This window comes from Anas acuta, chromosome W (genome assembly GCF_963932015.1).
Source record: "Anas acuta chromosome W, bAnaAcu1.1, whole genome shotgun sequence".
In the NCBI taxonomy this organism is placed as follows: domain Eukaryota; kingdom Metazoa; phylum Chordata; class Aves; order Anseriformes; family Anatidae; genus Anas; species Anas acuta.
In genome coordinates, this window is record NC_089016.1 from 28,373,788 (window position 1) to 28,393,102 (window position 19,315).

Sequence of the window (19,315 nt, forward strand, 5' to 3'; positions counted from 1 at the left end):
CCTCATCCTGCGTGCTCGTGCCAGGCTCTGAGCAGCTCCACTTCGTTAAAGAGCCGAGGAGGCCGAGTATCCATCGGGAGCGGCTCGCTATCTCGAAGAATAGTCCCTTAAGAGCTAAATCCTCCTATCCAAACAGCGGGGTGGATCTCCGATAAGCAGCTCAAATGAAGGATTATCTTGGCCGCGGCGCGGGCGAGTTGATCTGCGGGGTGCCTGCGTGCTTCAAATGAGGCTTAAAGCTGCCTGTGCACCAGTGTGGCGTTGCTGAGGATTTTCACCTGTTGCCTTCGTGGGCCAAACCCAGAGAAGCTGGACTCATTCAGTAGGGTTTCCTGTAGCCCTGGTCTTCGTAGGAGATCGTAGAAGGTTTAATGCTGTTGACCTTACGGCCCTAGAGCTTCTCTACCGTGTGGCTGATCTGGAGCGAGTCTCAAATCCTGACCCGAGGTGTAGGTCAGGATTAAACCTTGCTGTCACATTTATTTCTGCAGCCTTTCTTTTTCTTTTCATTTAGGGAAGCTTTGCTATCAGCAACTGCCTATCTCCAGCCAGTGCCGTGTCCACAATGATGCTCTTAGCATGGCTTTTGAACTCTTTTTCCCCCTTGCAAATGGATTTGGAGTGCAGCAGGCTTTCTGCAGCCCACTGAGGAGGTGGTGGCGGTGCTTTTTTATCCATAAATGCTATTTAAGGTTTTCTCCAGTGCATATCACTTGCTTACTTTCAGCTCAGGACTAGAGGCTGAAGGACAAAGCTGAAGTTTACCCAGCAAAGAGCAGAATCTGATGCGAGTCAAGCTGACTTAGAGAGATAAAAACCCGAATTATTTACTCTCATCCTGCTCCTTTACATCTCTTTAGAACTTCGAGTCACAAAAAGATGGCTAAACTTAGCTTAATATAGTTGGGTTCGATATAATGATGCCTCAGAGCTGTTTTACAAAGCCACAAGCATGCTTTATGGTACTATTACCAAGCAATATTGAGAGCATTCCCCTGGTTTATGCCGGGAATAAATTCTGCCCTCCAAAATGTTCAGCAGCAGGGCAGGCCGGTCGCGAGAGATGGAAGAGAGGCAACTGCTGAGATCTCGAATGGCCCTGCCCAGAGTGAATCTCGGTTGATGAGAGGCTGTGGCTGCTGCTAGTTAATTGCTTTTGCATTCTTTCCGAATGCTTCGGACCAAAATAAAAATTAGGTCGGAGCAGCTCCGTGATGATCTGCAAGACTCTGTTTCCACCGGGCTGCGGGGAATATTTTCTGCACAAATATATTGATGGATGGATGGATAAAATGAGTAGCGAGGGGATGAAGAGCTTCAAAACCAACTGCTCTTCAGGGTTATTTAATGAGAGGGTTTGTAACTCTGGATTTTTCCCTTCGGTCCCTTCCAGACCCTAATGGAAAAGGGTTAAAGTTTACGGGAAGGAGCGATGCTCGTGGGGAGGTGCCTGGCTGTTGGGACCTCAGAAATCCAGGTCTTCTCGGGTTGTTATCACAGCGTGGTAGGTCTAAAAGTGAAATACAGATGGCAGAACCACTGCGGTGTCTGAAGGTGTTGGGTGAGGCAAGGGATGGGATGTGCTGCTTTGCACATCCCCACTTTTGGGGATCCCAAAGGAGATGGTCCCAGCAGGCTGGCGGTCTCAGCTCCAGACCCCATAAAATCTTCCTTAAAGCTTAATTAACAGCGTGGCTATTTAAAGGACAGAAATAAAGGAAACCCCACTTTCTGTAGACCCACTTCTTGGGCGCGGAGGAAATATTTAAGAGCAATTAGCCACGTCGTGTCCCTCTCAGAGACCTAAACAGCACGTAAATCACGTTAAAAATCGAGGCTAGGAGAGCTGTGCCAGAAAGCAGAGAAGTGGGGCTGCATTAGCGTTACCACACACTGCTCCTGCCTAATTGCTCTCGACTTTAGCAGTAGATAACGTGCTGTTTGTCCATTTAAGGCTTTTTGTTTTATTTTTTTTCTTAATAAAACCATCCAACCCGGCGAGCCGCAGCCAGGCGTGTTTGTTTGGGCTTTAATCTCATTACACAGCTCCTCTGTGCAGAAAGCCTGTAAGCGAACGGGTTGTAACAGGATTACATACATTGGCTTATTTTATGCAATTTCCTAACAAGGTTATTCAAGGATACTGTATTTACAGTTTTTTTTTCCTGGCGATGCTTTTTTACTTTTCCTCTTAGGCAACGTTTCATTTTCATTTTTCTTCACCTTTTTCTTGTCCAAAAAAAATCGCGCTCTCAAGTTCAGCGGTTCAATAATCGTATTCCCATTGGAAAACCTTTGTTTTTTTTAAAGGTTTATGATGTCAGGGAGGAGCTGAACTAACCAGGAAGGTGGAAGCAAACACCAGGTACGTTAGGGCTCCTTCAATATCCACCAAACCACTAACACCGACCTCTGTGCTTCAACTTGGTGCTTTTGCTCAACCTGGCAGCAAACGTGTTGCATCCTCTTCTGGTCCCCAAACATTTTGGGAGAGGGGATGTCCCTAAGCCTAAATCCACGTAGTAAATCATGAGTATTTAACCCCCAGTAAAGCATTTTTAAGTGGTGCAAACTCCATTCAATGAGCGCATCCTCATAAATCCCAGCAAGAGCCAAATGACTCGGTGGAGACTCCCAGCCTCTAATTAAAACCGGGAAGGTTCCTCTCGACCTAAATATCATTTGACGCTTCTATTTCCCTTTTTTATGTATTTTCCCAGATGAAAAATGCTTGGGTATGGGTTGGTAAGAAACAGCTCCCTTCGCTCCTGAGCCTGTCTTAAAAGGAAGACTCGAGGTCTTCAGCGCGATGGCTTCAGATGAAAAACACTTTTCCAACAAAGGAAGAGTGAAAGTGAAAATCTCGAAGGGTAGCGAAGCCTCAGGTCTTGAAAAGAGATGAGAAACATTAGTATGGTGCTGTTGGAAAGCCCGGAGATGCCAGTGGTCTTTACTTTGGGATCTTAAAGGACGAGGGCTCGGAGGGCAGGACTGCTTTTTGCTCAGCCTCTTTGTTCCGGAGCTCCCGAAACGCTGCCGGCGTGCGCCGAGCTTGACCCCTTTGCTTTTGTGATGGGATTAATAACCATGGAGATCTGAAATAATCTCTTATCGGCCGCTTGTGTGCTGCCGGGCTAATGATGGGCTTGGTTCCTGCCCCAGATGCCACGTGGGGGCAGAGGATATCTCCATTTGCTCGTCCTTCGCTCCTCTCCCAAAGCTGGCTTCTGCTGGAGGGTGTTGACACCGCCAGGTGACTCCTGCAGCAGGAGGGTGTCTTGTGGGCTTCCTAAGCCACCTGTCCTCCTTCAGACCCTTTTGTTTTTCACCAAAAGGCTTTGCTTTTTGCCTACTATTATTTATATCTGCAGGTTTGATCTCTGAAAACTTGTGGCTGCATGAAGAAATGGAATACGTACTGGATATCTCCTTCATTTCATGTCTTTTTTTTTCCAATTTGATGTACCTTCAGCCAAAAGTGTCAGGTTTTTAATATCAATTTTGTTATAAAAAGCTCCTGAAGTTTCTTTTGGGAGAGCTAGGAGGTAAAACCTTGAATTTTAAGCCTGAAGAAATCTAAATAGATAGAAAATACCCCTTGAAACAACAATATTTAACCTGCTTTGGGTAAAATCTCTAGGTATTTAAACATCTTTGCTACTTATTCTTTGGAGCGTGATCTCCAGTGTCATTGGATGTCTTTCACCATTGTAAAATAAACTTTATTAGTTCCCATTTTATTAACTTGAATGCTTTTGTAAAGAAAGACCAGGGCTCCCAAAACTGAGGAGTAGGAAAATTCTTAATTTTCTTTTTTTTTTTTTTGCTCGTTTTACTGAATCTCTAGAAACACGAGTATAAGCCAGGAATACATCTGCTGAGTTAAAAGCTTAAACATCTTTTTTTCAGGGTGGTTAATTTATTGAATGTTATTTTTATCCTTTTTTCCTTTTCTCATTTGTATTTGGTGTCTGGGATGCTCCATTCGTAACTTCAGTTGCGTTGTAGGCGGGACAGTGCAAAAAATGCCCGGGAAGTGAGAACACTTGAATCAAAAACTAAAACAATCAAGGCAAATAAGTTGATGAAACAAAATGTAAGTGTTCCCATAACAACGGCATCTTTCCATTTAGTTCTTTGGACTTCTCCCTTACTGCTTGTGGGGTCATTGGCAGGTGTCGTAGTGAGCGAGGGCGGTTTTCTCTGGACAACCTTGAAGTCCTTGAGGTCGAAGGACTCTGAACGAACCTGTGAACATCCCCTGAGTGAGTTTGGCAGCTGGATCGGGTGCTCCTGCCCTTCAGCATGCCTCGTGGGAGGAAAATCTGGAAGCCCTTTTTCCCTGGAGCTTCTTTGTCCTGAGGATGCTCACAGCGCCGCGCCTCCGATCCCGAAGATCCTCCGTACCCTTTGAGGAGTCGTTCATATTTCCAGTAAAGCTTCATGATTGATTATGCTAATCTCTAGATCCCTGCTTAACCACGCCGCTCTTTGTTGCCCTTTTCATTTCCCAAGCATAACAACACCGGATTTCAGCTGGACTCCTGCGAAATGTCACCTGAAACGCAGAATTTTCCATCTGTCCTTTTTTTTCACCCGTATATAACACTTACTGGTTTTGGAGTCCGAGCTCAGCCTTATGAAACAGATCCTCGCTGAAACCTTATCCGACCTTAATCCCTGGTGAAGTTTTGGGCTGCCACAGTTGTTTTTGGGAGGGGAGTTTGTGTTTTCGGCAGGCCTAGGTGCTGAGAAATGGGGCCGGCTCTGCTCTCTGTATGGCAGACTGGATCAAAAAGATGAAAAACGTTTTTTTCCTGGTACAATTAACGTCTCGAAGGAAATGCTGATTCTGCAAATTCGTGGTTTTGAGACTGCTTTATGGCAGGGCTTGGCTTTCCATTCATCTTTTCCTCGTCTCTGATTCAGAAAGGAAGGGTTCTTAGGACAGGTAAGGAATTAAGTGGTGAACTCGGTCTATTTGAGCTTGTGACAGATTATTTTAGCAAACTGTCTGCCTCTAAAAGCGGGATGACATTTAGGATGACGTTGAGTCTCTGCGTTTTGTTTCTGTTCAGCCTGAAAGCTGTGCGAGGCAGAAAGGTTTTTTAATTTGAGGCATCTAAATGATCCAGTAACCCACAGGAATACAAGGGCATGAATAGCCTGGGCTGTGCAGCGTTCACAGAGAGGACTGTTGCTGGCTATAGGTTTAATTTGATGGCTATTCCTCAAATTAAATACTTTTTCGGCTGTTCCCTTTGGCAGGATTTGTCACAAGCCTCCCGAATTCCGTGTATAGCTTCTGCAGTGCTTCATGGTATCGGCCCAGGAAATAGCTTCATGGCACCTTTGACGTGTTTCCAAATGCGTCGTGTTAAATAATTTAGTGACAAAACTATCAGAGCATATACGGGGGGAGAAACGTGAGTCTTAAGCATGTGGTTCATAATTAAAACCCCAAAGATTTATGGCCAGGTGGCAGGAATCTGGCTCAAGGAGCTGAAAACCTGAGGATGGGTTAACCAAAATCATCCTTTTTTTTCTCCCTGATCTCCAAATGCTCTGAGGATGCTCCCTTCACACTTAATATAACAATAGTTACTCACGTTTGTCTCCAGTGACACCACTGTAATTTAGTGGAACTCCTTTATTTTAACTCCTTTATTTACACCGTCGCCTTGTGCTTGGTTGCCGGTGATGGGAATCTCCTCCCCCTTTAAAAGGGGCATTTGTGCGTTGCCTAATGCGGAGTCGGAGTGGTCCTAACCTGTAATTTGCACAAAAAAAAGGATGGATGGATGGATGTTACGTGGGAGGCTGGAGTATTTGAGGGTGTTTATTGCTGAAGGGCTGCTTGGAAAGCGCTTCCCAGCCTTGTGCCGTGGAAGATGTGTGCTCTGAAATCCTCTCCGACCCCAAATGTGGTCAAAGCCACGACCAGAGGGGTTTTGTTGGCTCTGTAGGTTGCTCGTGTGATGCTTCCAGCCCTTGTAAACTGGGTGGAGGGGAAGACGAGGTGCTTGGGTGGCATCACTCCCACCTGCTTTGGATGAAAATGCTTTGTGAACCCGTTCTTTAATGTTATCTGGGAGGGTTGAAGGATGGATATTTGTTGTAGGATGCACTGATCCTAAATGGGAGCCAAGTTTAAATGACCCAGTGCAGTGAATGAGATGCACAAGGCGCAAGGTTATTACAGCCCCATGGATCAATCCCTCACTTCCAAGGGACTCGCGGGATAGGTTTTCCTGCTCGGGTGGATTGGACTTCAGAGAAATGCAGATTTTAAAGCTGATTTTCGAGTCTTGCTGTAGGTTAAAACTTAGAGCAAAATAAATAGTTGGTGCTCTTACACCAGCTGCCAGCAAAATACGTTGCAAAAGTGCTGAGTGGGCTTCTTTTACTAATCACCCACCTCTAATTATATAGTATGTGTATGGATGTTTTATTTTATTCCTTTTACAAAGCATTTTAATCGAGTAATTCTGCTCCTTTGAAGTTGGGAGGATTATAAAGCAGTCGTGCTCGAGCCACCCTCTGTGCACACAGGTTTGTCTGGAGCTCTTCAAAGGGTGCCTTGGATAGGTAAGAGAATAGAGAATGGATCCCTACAAATCTCTTAAATCAGGGTTTTTTTCTACAAATCTCTTAAATTGGGCTTTTTTCCTACACATCTCTTAAATCGGGGTTTTCTGCTAGCTGAGAAACACCCAGAAGAGATCTGTTGGTCTGAGCAATATAGGACTATTATAATTTTATATAAATTTTTATGTATTACTATATATAATTATATCTAATATATGATTATATGTAATATATAGCATATATTATGTGTAATATATATTTTAGATGCAATATTTATATATTATTTTATACAATACTTATTATATATGATATTTATGTATTATTCTTCTATGTAATATTTATAAAAAGCTCTGATTTTTTGGAGGTGACTCCATCTCAGCCTGGTTGCCACTCCTGATTCGGGTCTCCCAATGCTTCCTGATGCTCCAGAAGGTTTAGGGAGCCTTTTGTGTTTTGACACGGATCCCGGGCCGCGTGTGGCATTATGCAAATTGCCCGGCAACTAAATTGTCACTGGAAATGCCAAATCCTTCGCTGAGGGCAGTTTGGCACATGCCAACGGCAACCTGTTTTCGAGGGATCCCCCGCTGGGATCTCCGAAGCGGTAAGAGCAGGGAATGGGGGAAAAAAATCCAAATTGTGTGTTCTTAGGTTGAATAAATGTCAATTCCCAGGGTTTCTGTTAGCCATCCGAAGGCACTCGAGTGGTTAAATGGCAAGCCTGGAATTTTAATATTAGCCAAGGGAGAGATTTCAAACCCCCTTCTGGGGCAGAGCACTTAAAAACATTTATATTTGAAGTTAAATGTTTTTAAAGGTGCTCTCTTTTGGAGATTTTATGGAAGCTTTTAATGTTACCTGCGGACATCTCTGAGGACTGGGGGAAGCATGAAACATTCCCCACTCAAAAAATAAAAAGAATTGAAGAGCCAAAGAGCTCAGTGACACCTTAAAGCAGGAACTTCCCAGAGTCAATTAGGTTCAAACCCTTTCATTTTCGTTGAAATTAGCTTAATGTGGAAACCGCAAGCTTAAATTTAGCACTTTTTCTCTTTTAAGCTGCTTTTAACTCGGAGAAGTCTTTGCAACACGCGTAGTAGTTAATAATTTCCTTAGGCTACCCTGGAGAGAATCCCTTCTGTGTTGTCTTTCTTGATGTAACGGAGCAAAATCACGGTGGTGCAACTTTCGGGGCCATACGTCGTTAAACTTTTATTAGCTGATTATTGCTGACTGGGGTTTGATGAAGTACCCAACTAATCAGGTCCATTTAATATCAAAATGCGGGGCTGCGCACGAGGCTTTCTGCAACAGCACACGCACCATAAATTATGTATACGGCTCCGTCCCAGGGAGGTTTTTTTTTATTTTAGAGCTGGCACCGTCTCGTGTCCTTGCTGTATTTTGGGGCAACTGCAGCAGAATGAAAGAAAAAAAGAGGATGTGGAAGAATAAGGGCAGGAAGAGGGAGGAATTGAAAGGAAAGAGGGGGTCTTGAGGGGGTTTTCTTCCCATTAGTTCACTCTTGGGTCTGTCAGGCAATTCCCATGTGACGTGGGCAAGCTGCAAAGTACAGTAATGCATATGCAATTGCAGGTATTTCATCTCGTATTTACATCTGACAAAGCTTTCGCTGGGGGAAAAAAATAGCCCAGCTTTCATGGGAGGTGTGTTCCCACACCATTTGCTTCTCCGGAGCTGCGCGGAGATGATGGACGTGTGCCTGTGGATATGTTAAACACTTGGTGCTCCTTAAACCAGCTGCCCATTAGCGGCTGGCTCAAGCTTTGCCTCTTAAATTCAATCAGCCCTGCAGTAATTGACAGAAAAATTACGGTGGGGACGTTTTCCTAAAGGGAATAGCTGAAATGTTTCAACTCCGGAGAGTTGGTGTCGCCCCAAAGACAAATCCCAGTTCTCATCCATCCATCCTGCCCCCAGTCTTGGGACAAACCAAGGGGGTTTCAGTCATCCTGCAGCTGATCTGGCTGTTAAATCTTGATGGCAAGGTAAGGTTTGTAACAGAAGATGAAAGAATTGTTGGATTTTTCTATGGACAACCTGTAGGAAGTAAGTTGGAGTGCTTGTCCTCGGGCTTGGTGTGATGTAGGATGGGAGAGTTGAAGGCAAAGCTGGAGTCTTTCGTAGTGGGAACAAACTGGAACATGGGAAATCCCATTACAGCATCCTTGCTGGGATCTAAATCTAAATGGGAACGTTTTGGGGTGACAAAGATGGGATGGGACATGCATGATTCACTGCATCGTGATGCCAACAAATGAGACTAAGAGGTGAGGATGCTCACTGGCAACATGGCTCGTGCTCTGCTAGAAGCTTTCAATCTGTACCCAACATGCCTAGACAGAAATCCTCAAGAAAGGTAATAAAATTACATTTTTTTAAATCTACTTATGCCTTTTTTCCCCTTGTGGTAAGAAAACACACAACTTCTTGGCTCCTGGTGCGTGCCCTAACGTGCTTACGAAGAGAAGGATGTACCTGATACGAGGAGACAAGACTTAAAAACAATTCCCCATATGAATAACGTCTCTGCCGGGCTATGAGGATGTGACTTCCTTGCTGTCACTGCAGGTTTTAAAAGAGCGTTGCAGTGCCCGGCATGGCCAGCCAAGGGGAATGAATTAATACCTCTTGTGTTAGTAGGCGTCAGAGCATAGTTTGCTGCGTGTGAAATAAGAAAAAGGATTGTAGAAATCAGGAACCCAGGAGGTAGGATACCCTCAGCTGCCTCAATATGGTCAGTATGGCCATTTAGGAACTCTTCTTGAATTTAGCATCCTTTTTTAAAAGTCCCATCCAATATTGTCATTGTAATTTGTCTTTGCCACCGTTGTTTGCTTACTAGCAGGATGTTATTACTTGGTTTAAAAAATGGCAAACACGGCTCCTGCATTGATTTGTGGGCTGGCAACGAGGGCTGCAGTGGACTTCGTCCAGCTCTCAGGGACTTGAGGGCGAAATAATTGAGGGAAAAAAGGAGGTGGAGAAAGTACCAGAACCCAGTAAGTCCATAAATGCTGAATTCCTAATGCTAAAGCACGTTGAAATCCAGTAGGACTTCAAAACCATCCCAGGTGATACGGCTTTTGTAAAACCCAGCACTCTGCATTTATTTCTTGGTTGCGTGGATTTAATACAATGTGTGCGCAGAAATCACACAAATTGAATTAAATCTTATATATTATACTGGGAGAGTAAGAAGTTCACTTATTTATACAACAAATATGACCTTGAAGCACTTCAGTAACCATACAAAAAAACTTTCGGATGTCTTTGTGTAACGTTTCAGATTTTATTTTTGTTCTAATTAAAAAAATCTCAATTTTCTCAAGCAAAGCACCTCTGCAGCAAAGCTACTGATGTTGATTTTTTTTTTTTTGCAACAGGCCGTAAATATAAACCTACCAGCCTTAAATCCTCCATGCATGACTGCAGGAATAAATTTCCCGGGCTGTGTAGCGGAATTGAAGCACTCCGAAAGGGTGAGCGCGCCGTGCTGAGCGCTTGAACCCTCGCCTCTTTCCATTAACCCACGTCCCTCCTTTTTTGCCTCTCAACCAGCTACCTAGGGTTTTTTTTTTTAAGGCTGTAAATTAAAGCTCGTTCAGCAGTGCTGTTAGGTGATGAAATGATGAAACCTCGTATTTTTTTCTTGGGTAAAACGAGGCTTGGATCGTCTGGAGCGCAAAACCGGGGAAAACTGGGGAAGGAGGAAAATGGGAGCTCTTTTCTGCTCCCCAGCCTGTGTCTCGTTTAAATAGGTTGTGTGAGTGTTCGGTGATGAAGTTCCACGTGGTTAGAGAAGAAATACTCCTAAAGTTGGAAGTATCATCATCTGGAGAGCTGTTTCCTAAAGGAACCGCTGGCGTGGGTCTGATGCTGGCCGAAGGTTGGACCTCTGGGACCCAAAATCTGGGCATCAGCTGGTGGAGCTCCAAGGCTAAATCCCTCATTTGGATGCTGAGGTCCTGCTGAATATCTACAGGACGAGGCATTTAAATCAGGAATACCTAGCTCCCGATTATTCCAGCTCTAGATTTTAACCTCCGTTCAGCATCGAAGCCTAACGGGGGATGCCAATAACTTCAGTCCTGAGTGCGTTCCTTGTTGGACACTTGTGATTTTATTTTTTTCTTGCAAATAACCAACATAAAGGCTGTTTTGATTTTCATCGGGGTCTCCTAGCAACAGGGCTTCCTCCGAAATGACCCTTGCCATTTTTGGAAGGTTTCTCTCCGAGGCTCTTTAAATAACCTTAATTCTTCGTGGGGCTCCCAAAAAGGGGTCCAGAAGCAGGTTTGATTTCCAGTTGATTTCCCAGGGAAGGGCCGGGTTATTTGCTCAGCCTCTTGTCGGGATAAAGCAGCGTTATTAATATTAAGCCATTATTTCCACCTAAGACAGCTTCCAGAGCTGGCTTTATAAACGTTTGGGGAATTCAGGTTGATGTCCTTGCAACTTGAGCTCGTTTTTCTGTTGATTACGGAAGCAAATCCTGCTTGGAGCCTGTTGAACCCCGTAGTTTGGGATCCGTGCTTCTGGTTTCTGTGTCTTTCAACTTTGGTGTATTGAAGCTTTTGATGCCATCCCCGCAATAAACGTGTCTGGGAAGCCACTGAAAGGCCTGGTTCTGGTGAGATTTAGAGCCGGTGGTAAACCGAGAGCAGTAATTCTGACATAAAAGCGTGAGATGTCACCAATACGATTTGATTATAGCCACAATCCTGAAAGAGCTGAGTCTTTAATGCCTCCGTTTTGCTACGGGTGTTGCGCTAGATTAGCTGTAACGCCTTAAATCAAGCTTTTCTTTTGATGGGGGAAGCTTTTGGTCTTTTATTTGTTCCCTAGCTCGTTAGCAGAGACTCTACTCATAACATCAACCCCTGGTAAATGCAAGGAGGAGCCACGTAGCTGAGCCTGAACTGAAAGGGGATTAAGGACCATTTACACGGCCTCGGATTTGCTGTGAAACTACCGAGCATCCCCAGGCTGAATGCCCTCTGTCTGCTGACATAGAGTCCAATATTTTAGGTATTTGACTCCTGATTAAGTTATGATAACTGGAACAGAACTCAGTCTGCAAAAAGCTGAGGATTTCTGCAAAATTTTGGGGATTTCTGCAGCTCTGCAGCCTAGGAAATGCAGAAGGGCTGAGGAATCAGTCACAGGAAGGAGTTGATGAGCGCCGAGTCCAAGTTATCCATTAAAGAAAGGGGGTCGGGTCGGAATAGGCAACACTTCCCCGGTCGTCTGAAAGCTGGTAAGAGCTTTTTATTAGATAACTGCCTCATAAATCAGTCCCGTAGAACAAAAGGCCTCAAAACGGAGATCTTCCTGACACCTCTTCATTGCTATTCGCGTTGATGTATGACATGGGCCATTAGTTTAAGTGCAGAAAGTCTTCGGAGATGGTGCTGGTGGAGTTGCGCAGCGCACATCATCATGCAAATGGGAGTTGTTTTTTTTCTTTGGGGGGGGGAACGACAGAAAAACCTAACCACCAAACCAAGCCACGGGCTGCGAAGTCGCAGCTCTAAATAAACAAGGGAAGAGCCACCAAGGGGCTGCTCTGTCTGCTCTGCATCCTAATGAAATCCCTGGCAGGCTCCCCGGGAGCTCTGCCCACCCCCTGGCATGCAGGGAGGAGGCGATGCTCTCGTCTGCGAGGGTTTGAGCAGCCTGTATGAAAACCCCTGGTACTTGTAGGGGTGGGCAAACCACTCAGGGAGAGTGTTTGGAGAGAGAAATAAATATATCAGGATGTTTTTTAGCTGTTTTTATAGTAATTTATAGCGTAACTAGTAGAGGTATGCATGGTGATACCAGTCACTAAGCCACGTTCTGGGGGAAAAAAGGGATTTGTTGATGTTACAACAATAAGAAAACACCTCTGAGAACACAACTGTAACGATACGAAGTTTAATTGCGTATTAATTGTACCAAATATTGAAGCTGTGCAGCCCTGGTTGCTGCGCATTTGGGGAGCAGATGCGCGTGGAAATCTGGAAGGCATCCAGGGGTCTGGCTGCTGTTTTTTGGATCATCTGATGTTTATTCTAAGGCTGGCTGACGTACCTGCATGGATATCTGCTTGTGGAGAGCTTGGTGATGGATACCCGGTCCAATTCATGCAGTGATCTTTGTTGGGTTGCAACCAGAACCTGCGCGAGGGATGCTGCCAAGAGCAGATCTCCCCTCTTCTGTTTGTTGGCCCGTGGTGTTAGGTTGGTTTTGGCTCCCCGTCTCACGAGCTGTTTCGTATTGCAGGATTATTGGCTATCTGCAAGATAATGCCCGGTGATGGGGAATTAACCCTGCTCAAAGGTACGGGGAGTTTAGGTGGCTTCGTTGTTTAATTGAGCGTTGGCATCGCGTCGAGGAGCTGAACCTCATCTCCTGTGAGCTGTAGGTGTGCAGGAATCAAACCTATCACTTCAATACCTGGAGTGTTTGGCTGGTCACATGCAGCCAAAAAGCAAAATATTTGACTTGTGACCACCACAGGTCCTTTTGGGAAGGGAGGAGGGATGAATCCTCCCTTTTTTCCACCCTATGTTGTTACCAGGTTGGCCTCTCAATTAGCTGTGGAACAAAGGAAGGGGTTTGGGCTGAATTTAGAGCTGTATCCTTCAATTTCTGATCCAGAGGGGTTACGAATCCTGGAACCCCTTCCACCCGAGAAGCAGCAGCTCTTCCTTCTGCTCTTTTACTTATTCCCTTACAGCTGGCTGCTGAAAATCTCCGCGCTGTGCTGGAAGGCAGCCACGCTTGGCCACAAAATTCATTGCCCTCTCTTCTCTTTAGTATTTAATGTACTCTTGCTGTCATCCCGCTTCTCTTTTTTTTTTTCTCTATTCCCCCTAAGCTTCCAGGTTGCTGAGAGGAGCCTGAAAAAAAAAAGGCTTTGTTCTTTCTTTTGAGCAGAAGAAAACCCTGCTTCGCGCGGGCTTCATAAATCCACCATCGATCCTTGGGATGGACGGGCGAGCGGCTACGTGCCTGGGAAAGCAGCTGGCTCCCCGAGGCAGGCAGCGAGGTGCAGTCCTGTTGAAAAGCTTCCTCCAGCAGCGTGGATCTGTGGCCGCGTCCCCTAGGAGCCTTGTCCTTTAGCACGGTGGGATTCTGCTGCTGGGTGGCAGCTCTTGACGTTGGCCAGCATCTTGGGTAGCGCTTTTAATGCTGCCCAAGTTGAGGCTTGGAGGAATCGTCTTCCATCCTTTATTCCAGAGCTAAGGGAGTCAGGGGATGGATTTGAAGGTGGCTATGGAGAAATGAAGCTAGAATATCCCTTCCAACCGTGTCTTTCCTGGCTCTGGCATCGGGATGATTTGCGGGTTTCCTGCTGCTAGCAGGCTCTCCAGTCGAGGTGGCTCCCTGCAAGCTGTGAAGCTGAGGTTTGATCCTTCAGCCAGCCTTCTCGTTAGCCTTTGCCTCACCCCAGCGAGACGTCGGCCGGGGTGAGCTCTTCCATTAAATCATCTTTTCTCAGCAGGGTGTCTCAGTACAAATTACCTCTACAATTCTTAGCCCCGAAAACCGAATCGGAGCTGGGATGTGGGGCTGGACCTGCTCCGAGCAAAAATGCCTTTGGCTGGCCTGATGGCAGCCCACAGCACACTTTACTTTTCAGAGCCCATGGTTGAGCCAAGAATACCTCTTGCATTTGTTTAAGGCTCTGGGGTTATTCCAGAAACGGTGTGTGAACCCAGAAATGGGATTTAAGCAGCTCCTTGGGGTAGCTCTGAGTGAGTGGGACAGGCAGACAACTTGTGGGATAGCCCCTTTGGAGCAGGGACTGGCGAAGGCATCGTCAAAGACATTCTAGAAAATTAAATGTGTGGGTAATAACATAGGTATATGCACAAGTAACTCCTTAACCCAACACAAGTCATAAGAAACTTTAATTAGTGGAAAAACAAAACTAGTTCTTAATCAAAAGCCTGTCTTTATAAAACCTCCTTTGGAGGAGGCGGGTTCAAGTGCTTAATTGGTCTCTTTTCCCTGACATTTGACAGCACAAATCCTAATTAATATTCTTCCGCAGCTTCAGGACGGGACGGCAGAATCCTTGCGGCACGTTGGAAGCTTTGATCTTGGTGGAATTGGCTTCCATTGAGCAGGACAAATTTCCCCAAGAAACCTGGTGTCAAACACCTTGCTGGCGTTTAGGTTTGCGTGCCTGATAGCAACGCTAAATAATAAGCCAATATCGCTAGGGCAAGGTGTTCTCGCAGTAAAGAAAATAGATTTTTGGTGATATTATTTCCTAATGTCTGTAAGTGGAGGCTCGGGACTTCAATCTTCCAGTCTAGAATTGTTCATTGTGGTCACAAGGAGAAAAATAGCGACTAATTTTGGTTTTTGGAAGGGGATGGGGAGGGAAACAGGACAAGGAAAGGAGTCGGAATCATTTTGAGCACTTCCACTCCATCCATATCAATGGGGTACTCCTCAGAAAGAGGAGATGTAAACTAACTAGTGTTAGTTTTGAGGGTTTTGTTAGTTAAATTAAGAAAATTTTGGTCTAGTTTCATCAGAAAATGGAAATAGCAGTATTCCCATGGATGTATTTGGGAAGCGGACAGGCTGCTGGACAAAGCTGTGCAGCACATGGAGTTCTCATTTCACGAAGGTCTTGACTTGAAGGTGTTAAAATATTGAAGCTAGTATAACGCTTTGAGGAATTTTGATAACTTTGAGGAATTTTGATAACCTTCAGGATTTTCTGAAATCATTAAGCATCCTATATAAAGGTACTTTCTCAATTTTTTTCAGTCTTCCTACAGTGCAAGACTAATTTCACTCTTCTGCATGTCTACAAGTCCTTCTCCATGCCAATTTTTCAATGTCTTCCAACTGCAGCTGCTCTTGAAAAAGAGATGGGTGTTCAAGAAGGGTTTAAGTTCCTACACAATAATAAAAAAAAATCAATATTTGAGTACAGAATAGCCATATATGTGCATTTTAGATGTGTTGGGGACAGCAGCAGCATGTCCACTCTGTGGCTTTGGGGACTGGTTGCTCCCGAGCAAAATGTGTTGAGGAAAACGTGTTGAGGCTTTGGTTGGCAGCTGATGCTGGAGAAGGTGACTTAATGGGGAGAGGAGGAATCAATGAGGTGGCAGCAGACGAAAATGGGAAGTCATTTATCAGGAAATGAAGTTTTCTGGAGTTGGGGCACGTGCAAAGCAATATGTTCATGTGCTGATAATGTGAAACGTAACTCTACGGGAAGCAAAAAAGAAAATAAAAAGGTTTTGTTCTGTAATGTCAGGGCGTCTTTTGATACTGGTGATCTTATTCTGTTCTTTTTTCCTTCGGAAATCATGTCAAGACTGCAAGATGTTAGATACCTGTATGGTTCTCTGCGTATAAAGGGCGAGGAACAGGTTAACCTTTTGCCACTTTTTGGAGTTGGCCCTTTGTGCCTGTGGGTTCATAATAAAACTATTTATTAGCGTAATAGCTGCTCATAAAGGTTAAGGGGTGATCCATCCTCCATCCAGCATTTCGGAAATGCTTCTTGATTTGCCTTCGGAAACTTCATGTTTTAGCAGGAAGGAAAATGCAACAATTTGTGTTGGGGGGGGACGCACTTCTTGCAGATGGGTGATATCTTCTGGTTTCCAATTAGAAAAGCATTTCAAGGCCACTTTGTTCTGTCCTTGGCCCCAAATTGCTCTTTTTAACCTTTTTTCTTCTGTTCCCTCAGCGTGCTGATGGCTGGCTGTGGATTGCTGGTAACTCGCGGTGCTGGTGCAACTCTTTTCAGGCTAGCTAAGTGGTAGCAGGATGCAACACCCAGGTCTGGCTGTGGAAATGGGAAATGACTGTTTTCAACACAATTTTCGAACTAGGAGTGCAACGTTTGTCTTCTGAGGTTTTGTAACTTATAGACTCTTCGAGTCAGCTTTGCGCAATATTGGGCTTGGTTTCTTTTCTTGGTTTCTTTTGTAAATCAGTGTCTAGGCTGAACTTTACCCCCCTGGGGAATGCCAAACTGGCATTAAATGGCACGGGGATGTGGTTTAGGTGCAGTTGCTCCAAGTTAAATCTTAAATCTTTTTCGAGGACAGAACTGGTTAGCCAATCTTTGTCCAGACACCGGTTTATTACGATTTAATTCCTCTTCCAGAAGACAATTCCGATTCCAGAAGACGGTTCTGCTGGCTGACGGCGGTCTCTAAGGCAGCAGCGGGTATGTGCGTGGGTTATTATCTCGCCGGCATGGCCAGGAGTCGTCAGGACAACCCCCTGGCAGGAGGCAGCATTTGCATCCATCCCTCCTTTGAGCGGCGGCGGCGTGTCAAAGCTTACCGCCGAGCCCCCCTCCCTCGGCTTGACAGTTGTGGCAAATCAGAACAATTTCTGCCTGACAGCTTCGGTAACAATCTCGACTAATTTATGCACAAGTTCTCCTGGGATAATTGGGAGGCAGACACGCTCTGCATAAAAAAAGCCAAGGGGGTGTAGGAGGAGACCCCCGGCTCGCCAACTGCTACCCCGAGAGGAGGAGGGAGGCTGTAGGCCAAGCAGATTGCCCCTTTTCAGGGGGAAAAAATTAAGGGTGATAAGAGGGTGGAAGACAAAGGAGCGAGCCCTGCATGGGTCATCTGTCAGGAGCCCTTGATAGAGCTAGTGAGGAAACAATGGGCACCACTTCAGCTCCAACAATGCGACTCAGAAGTGCGTTTTTATTAGGAAAGCGAATAGAAACGTTGGCTCTCGAGCACTCTCACGGAGAAACACCTCGTTTTTCGTCTCTAATGCAAAGCTTAAATGTGATTTACCGAGCAGAAAGTTTCCCACTTGGTTTTTTTTTTTGGGTTTGTTTTGGGAAGATGAAGCAAATGTTGAAATTCTGGCTGAGAGAGAGCGAGGGGCACGCGTTGCAGATGGGAGGTGGCGAAGCTGCTGATGCTTATTTGCTAAGAACTGATATAAAAGTTAAAGCATCCTTTAAAAATACCCTGATTTTTCTGCAAATGTTCCTCTGATCTTCGGGAACGTTGAGCTTTATATTTAGGTAGCTTACACCACGAGTCAATTTTGCCTTTATTTTTGAGGGATTGGGTCAGATCCCCAGATGGTAAATATTTGCATAAGTCTGAAGTCTTGGGCCAAAGTGTACAGCTATGCTAATTTACACCAGCTGAGACTCTGCTTTTTTTTTTGTGTGATCCTCCGAAGAAGAAAAAGCAAAACTAGATAATGGCTCTTCTCGTAATTTCTTGTTCCGAAGGTTAAATTGGATTTATTATGCGGGATGTGATGGACACCTGCTGATCTGGAATTCGTATAAGTTGTGTTAATGATGCATGTGTGATGGAGCTGGATGTGTCAGGTTTAACTCCTAATTTCCCTAATGGCTTTCACGTGAGGAATTCTAGATTTGGAGGGGAAACTACGTAAGCATCGGATTAAGAGGCGGCGAGGACATATTGGGAGATGAACTGGCCGTGTCTTTGTTTTATTACATATTTGTTATTCAGTGACCCCTGCTGGGGAGGATTTAGATAACCAGGGTCAGGTAACTGCTGTTTTTTAGGAAAAAAACGTGTTTTGAGCTTTATGATGCATTTCTGTAAATCAAAGTGAATAAGATGGACAAACCATGAGCCTTTTTCTCAACATCTTTCTGATCTTAGGTCATTGAAGGCTAATTTTTGGGAAAACAGCTCTTGCTGGGTAATGAACCCACTGGCTGTGACCAATTTTAAGAACAAGGTGTGAGCGATCCTTCTTGATTCCTTCTGATGAATTGCTTGGCTTTGTTCTATGGGATATGCAAGCATGATTTCTGATCTTGTCTTCTTTTGAAACCCTACGACATCCCCTTCTCGATGCTATTTGTCATGCCAGGACCAGCACTTAGCTCTGTAAGCAAGGTCATCAAAGAGGGAAGAAAAAAAAAAACTCTGAATGGAAAGAAAGAAATGAAGTGGGAACACCGAGCGTATTTTTTCTTATCGGATAAACCCAGCAGAATAATATTTGCTCTAATAAATGTTTTATTTGGAAAGTTATTGGAACATCTCCTGTGCTCACTCCTCCATGGTATGGGCATGTCCAAAGAAACACGAGAACAGATCATCTTGAAGACTGAGCTGTCTTGTGTTGGGTCTACAACATTTTCTTACACAATTTTTCCTACACAAACATGTGAGCAAGCTCTAGGTGGTGGGAGGTGTACGGGGTGCTTAAGCCTGCTTGATTTTGGAGGAATATAGTCTATCAACGTGTTATAATTGTGGCTCTTGCGCCTCCTCTCCATCTTTCCCAGAGCAACACCAGCACAGGGGCTGGGAATCCAGCTCCCCTGCTTCTTCACTGCCTTAAATCCTCACTGAAAAACCCCCAATGCTTTCTTTATGGCTGGAGGGGTGTGGTTGCTGCCTCTTCGGAAGATGAAGATGTTACGATCCATTTTTGAGGCTGAACAAAGCACCTCGTAATGCTGTTTGGATCGCCGTATGCATTTGTGTGTGTCTGGCGAGAGAAGGCAAGATCAGCTCTGCGAAGAAACCGCATCCCTCAGTTTTGATTTTCCACGTGAGAGGTTCCTATTCAAGCATGTGAAAACCTGTGGCTGTTGGCATGTTGCTTAAAAAAAGTGCAATCATTTTCCTCTTTCTTTTCCCACCTCCTGCCCCACACCTCTTCCAGCTCCGTGCGCGATTATTTTAGTAGCAGGAGGACTCTAATT

At 45.0% G+C, this 19,315-nt stretch overlaps 1 protein-coding gene across 2 annotated transcripts in view; it reads left to right on the forward strand.

Moving 5' to 3' along the window:
* DCC (DCC netrin 1 receptor) overlaps positions 1–19,315 on the forward strand; it is a 347,209-nt gene that overhangs the window by 62,183 nt on the left and 265,711 nt on the right. Inside the window, exons 2-3 of one of the 2 annotated variants that reach the window (XM_068665176.1) lie at positions 6,953–7,192; positions 9,996–10,091. The exons of the other annotated variant lie outside the window; for it this stretch is intronic. Of the exons in view, the coding sequence (XP_068521277.1) occupies positions 7,108–7,192; positions 9,996–10,091 (181 nt within the window). The 5' untranslated portion in view covers positions 6,953–7,107. The remainder of the gene's footprint in view (positions 1–6,952; positions 7,193–9,995; positions 10,092–19,315) is intronic. 2 annotated transcript variants of the gene reach the window in all.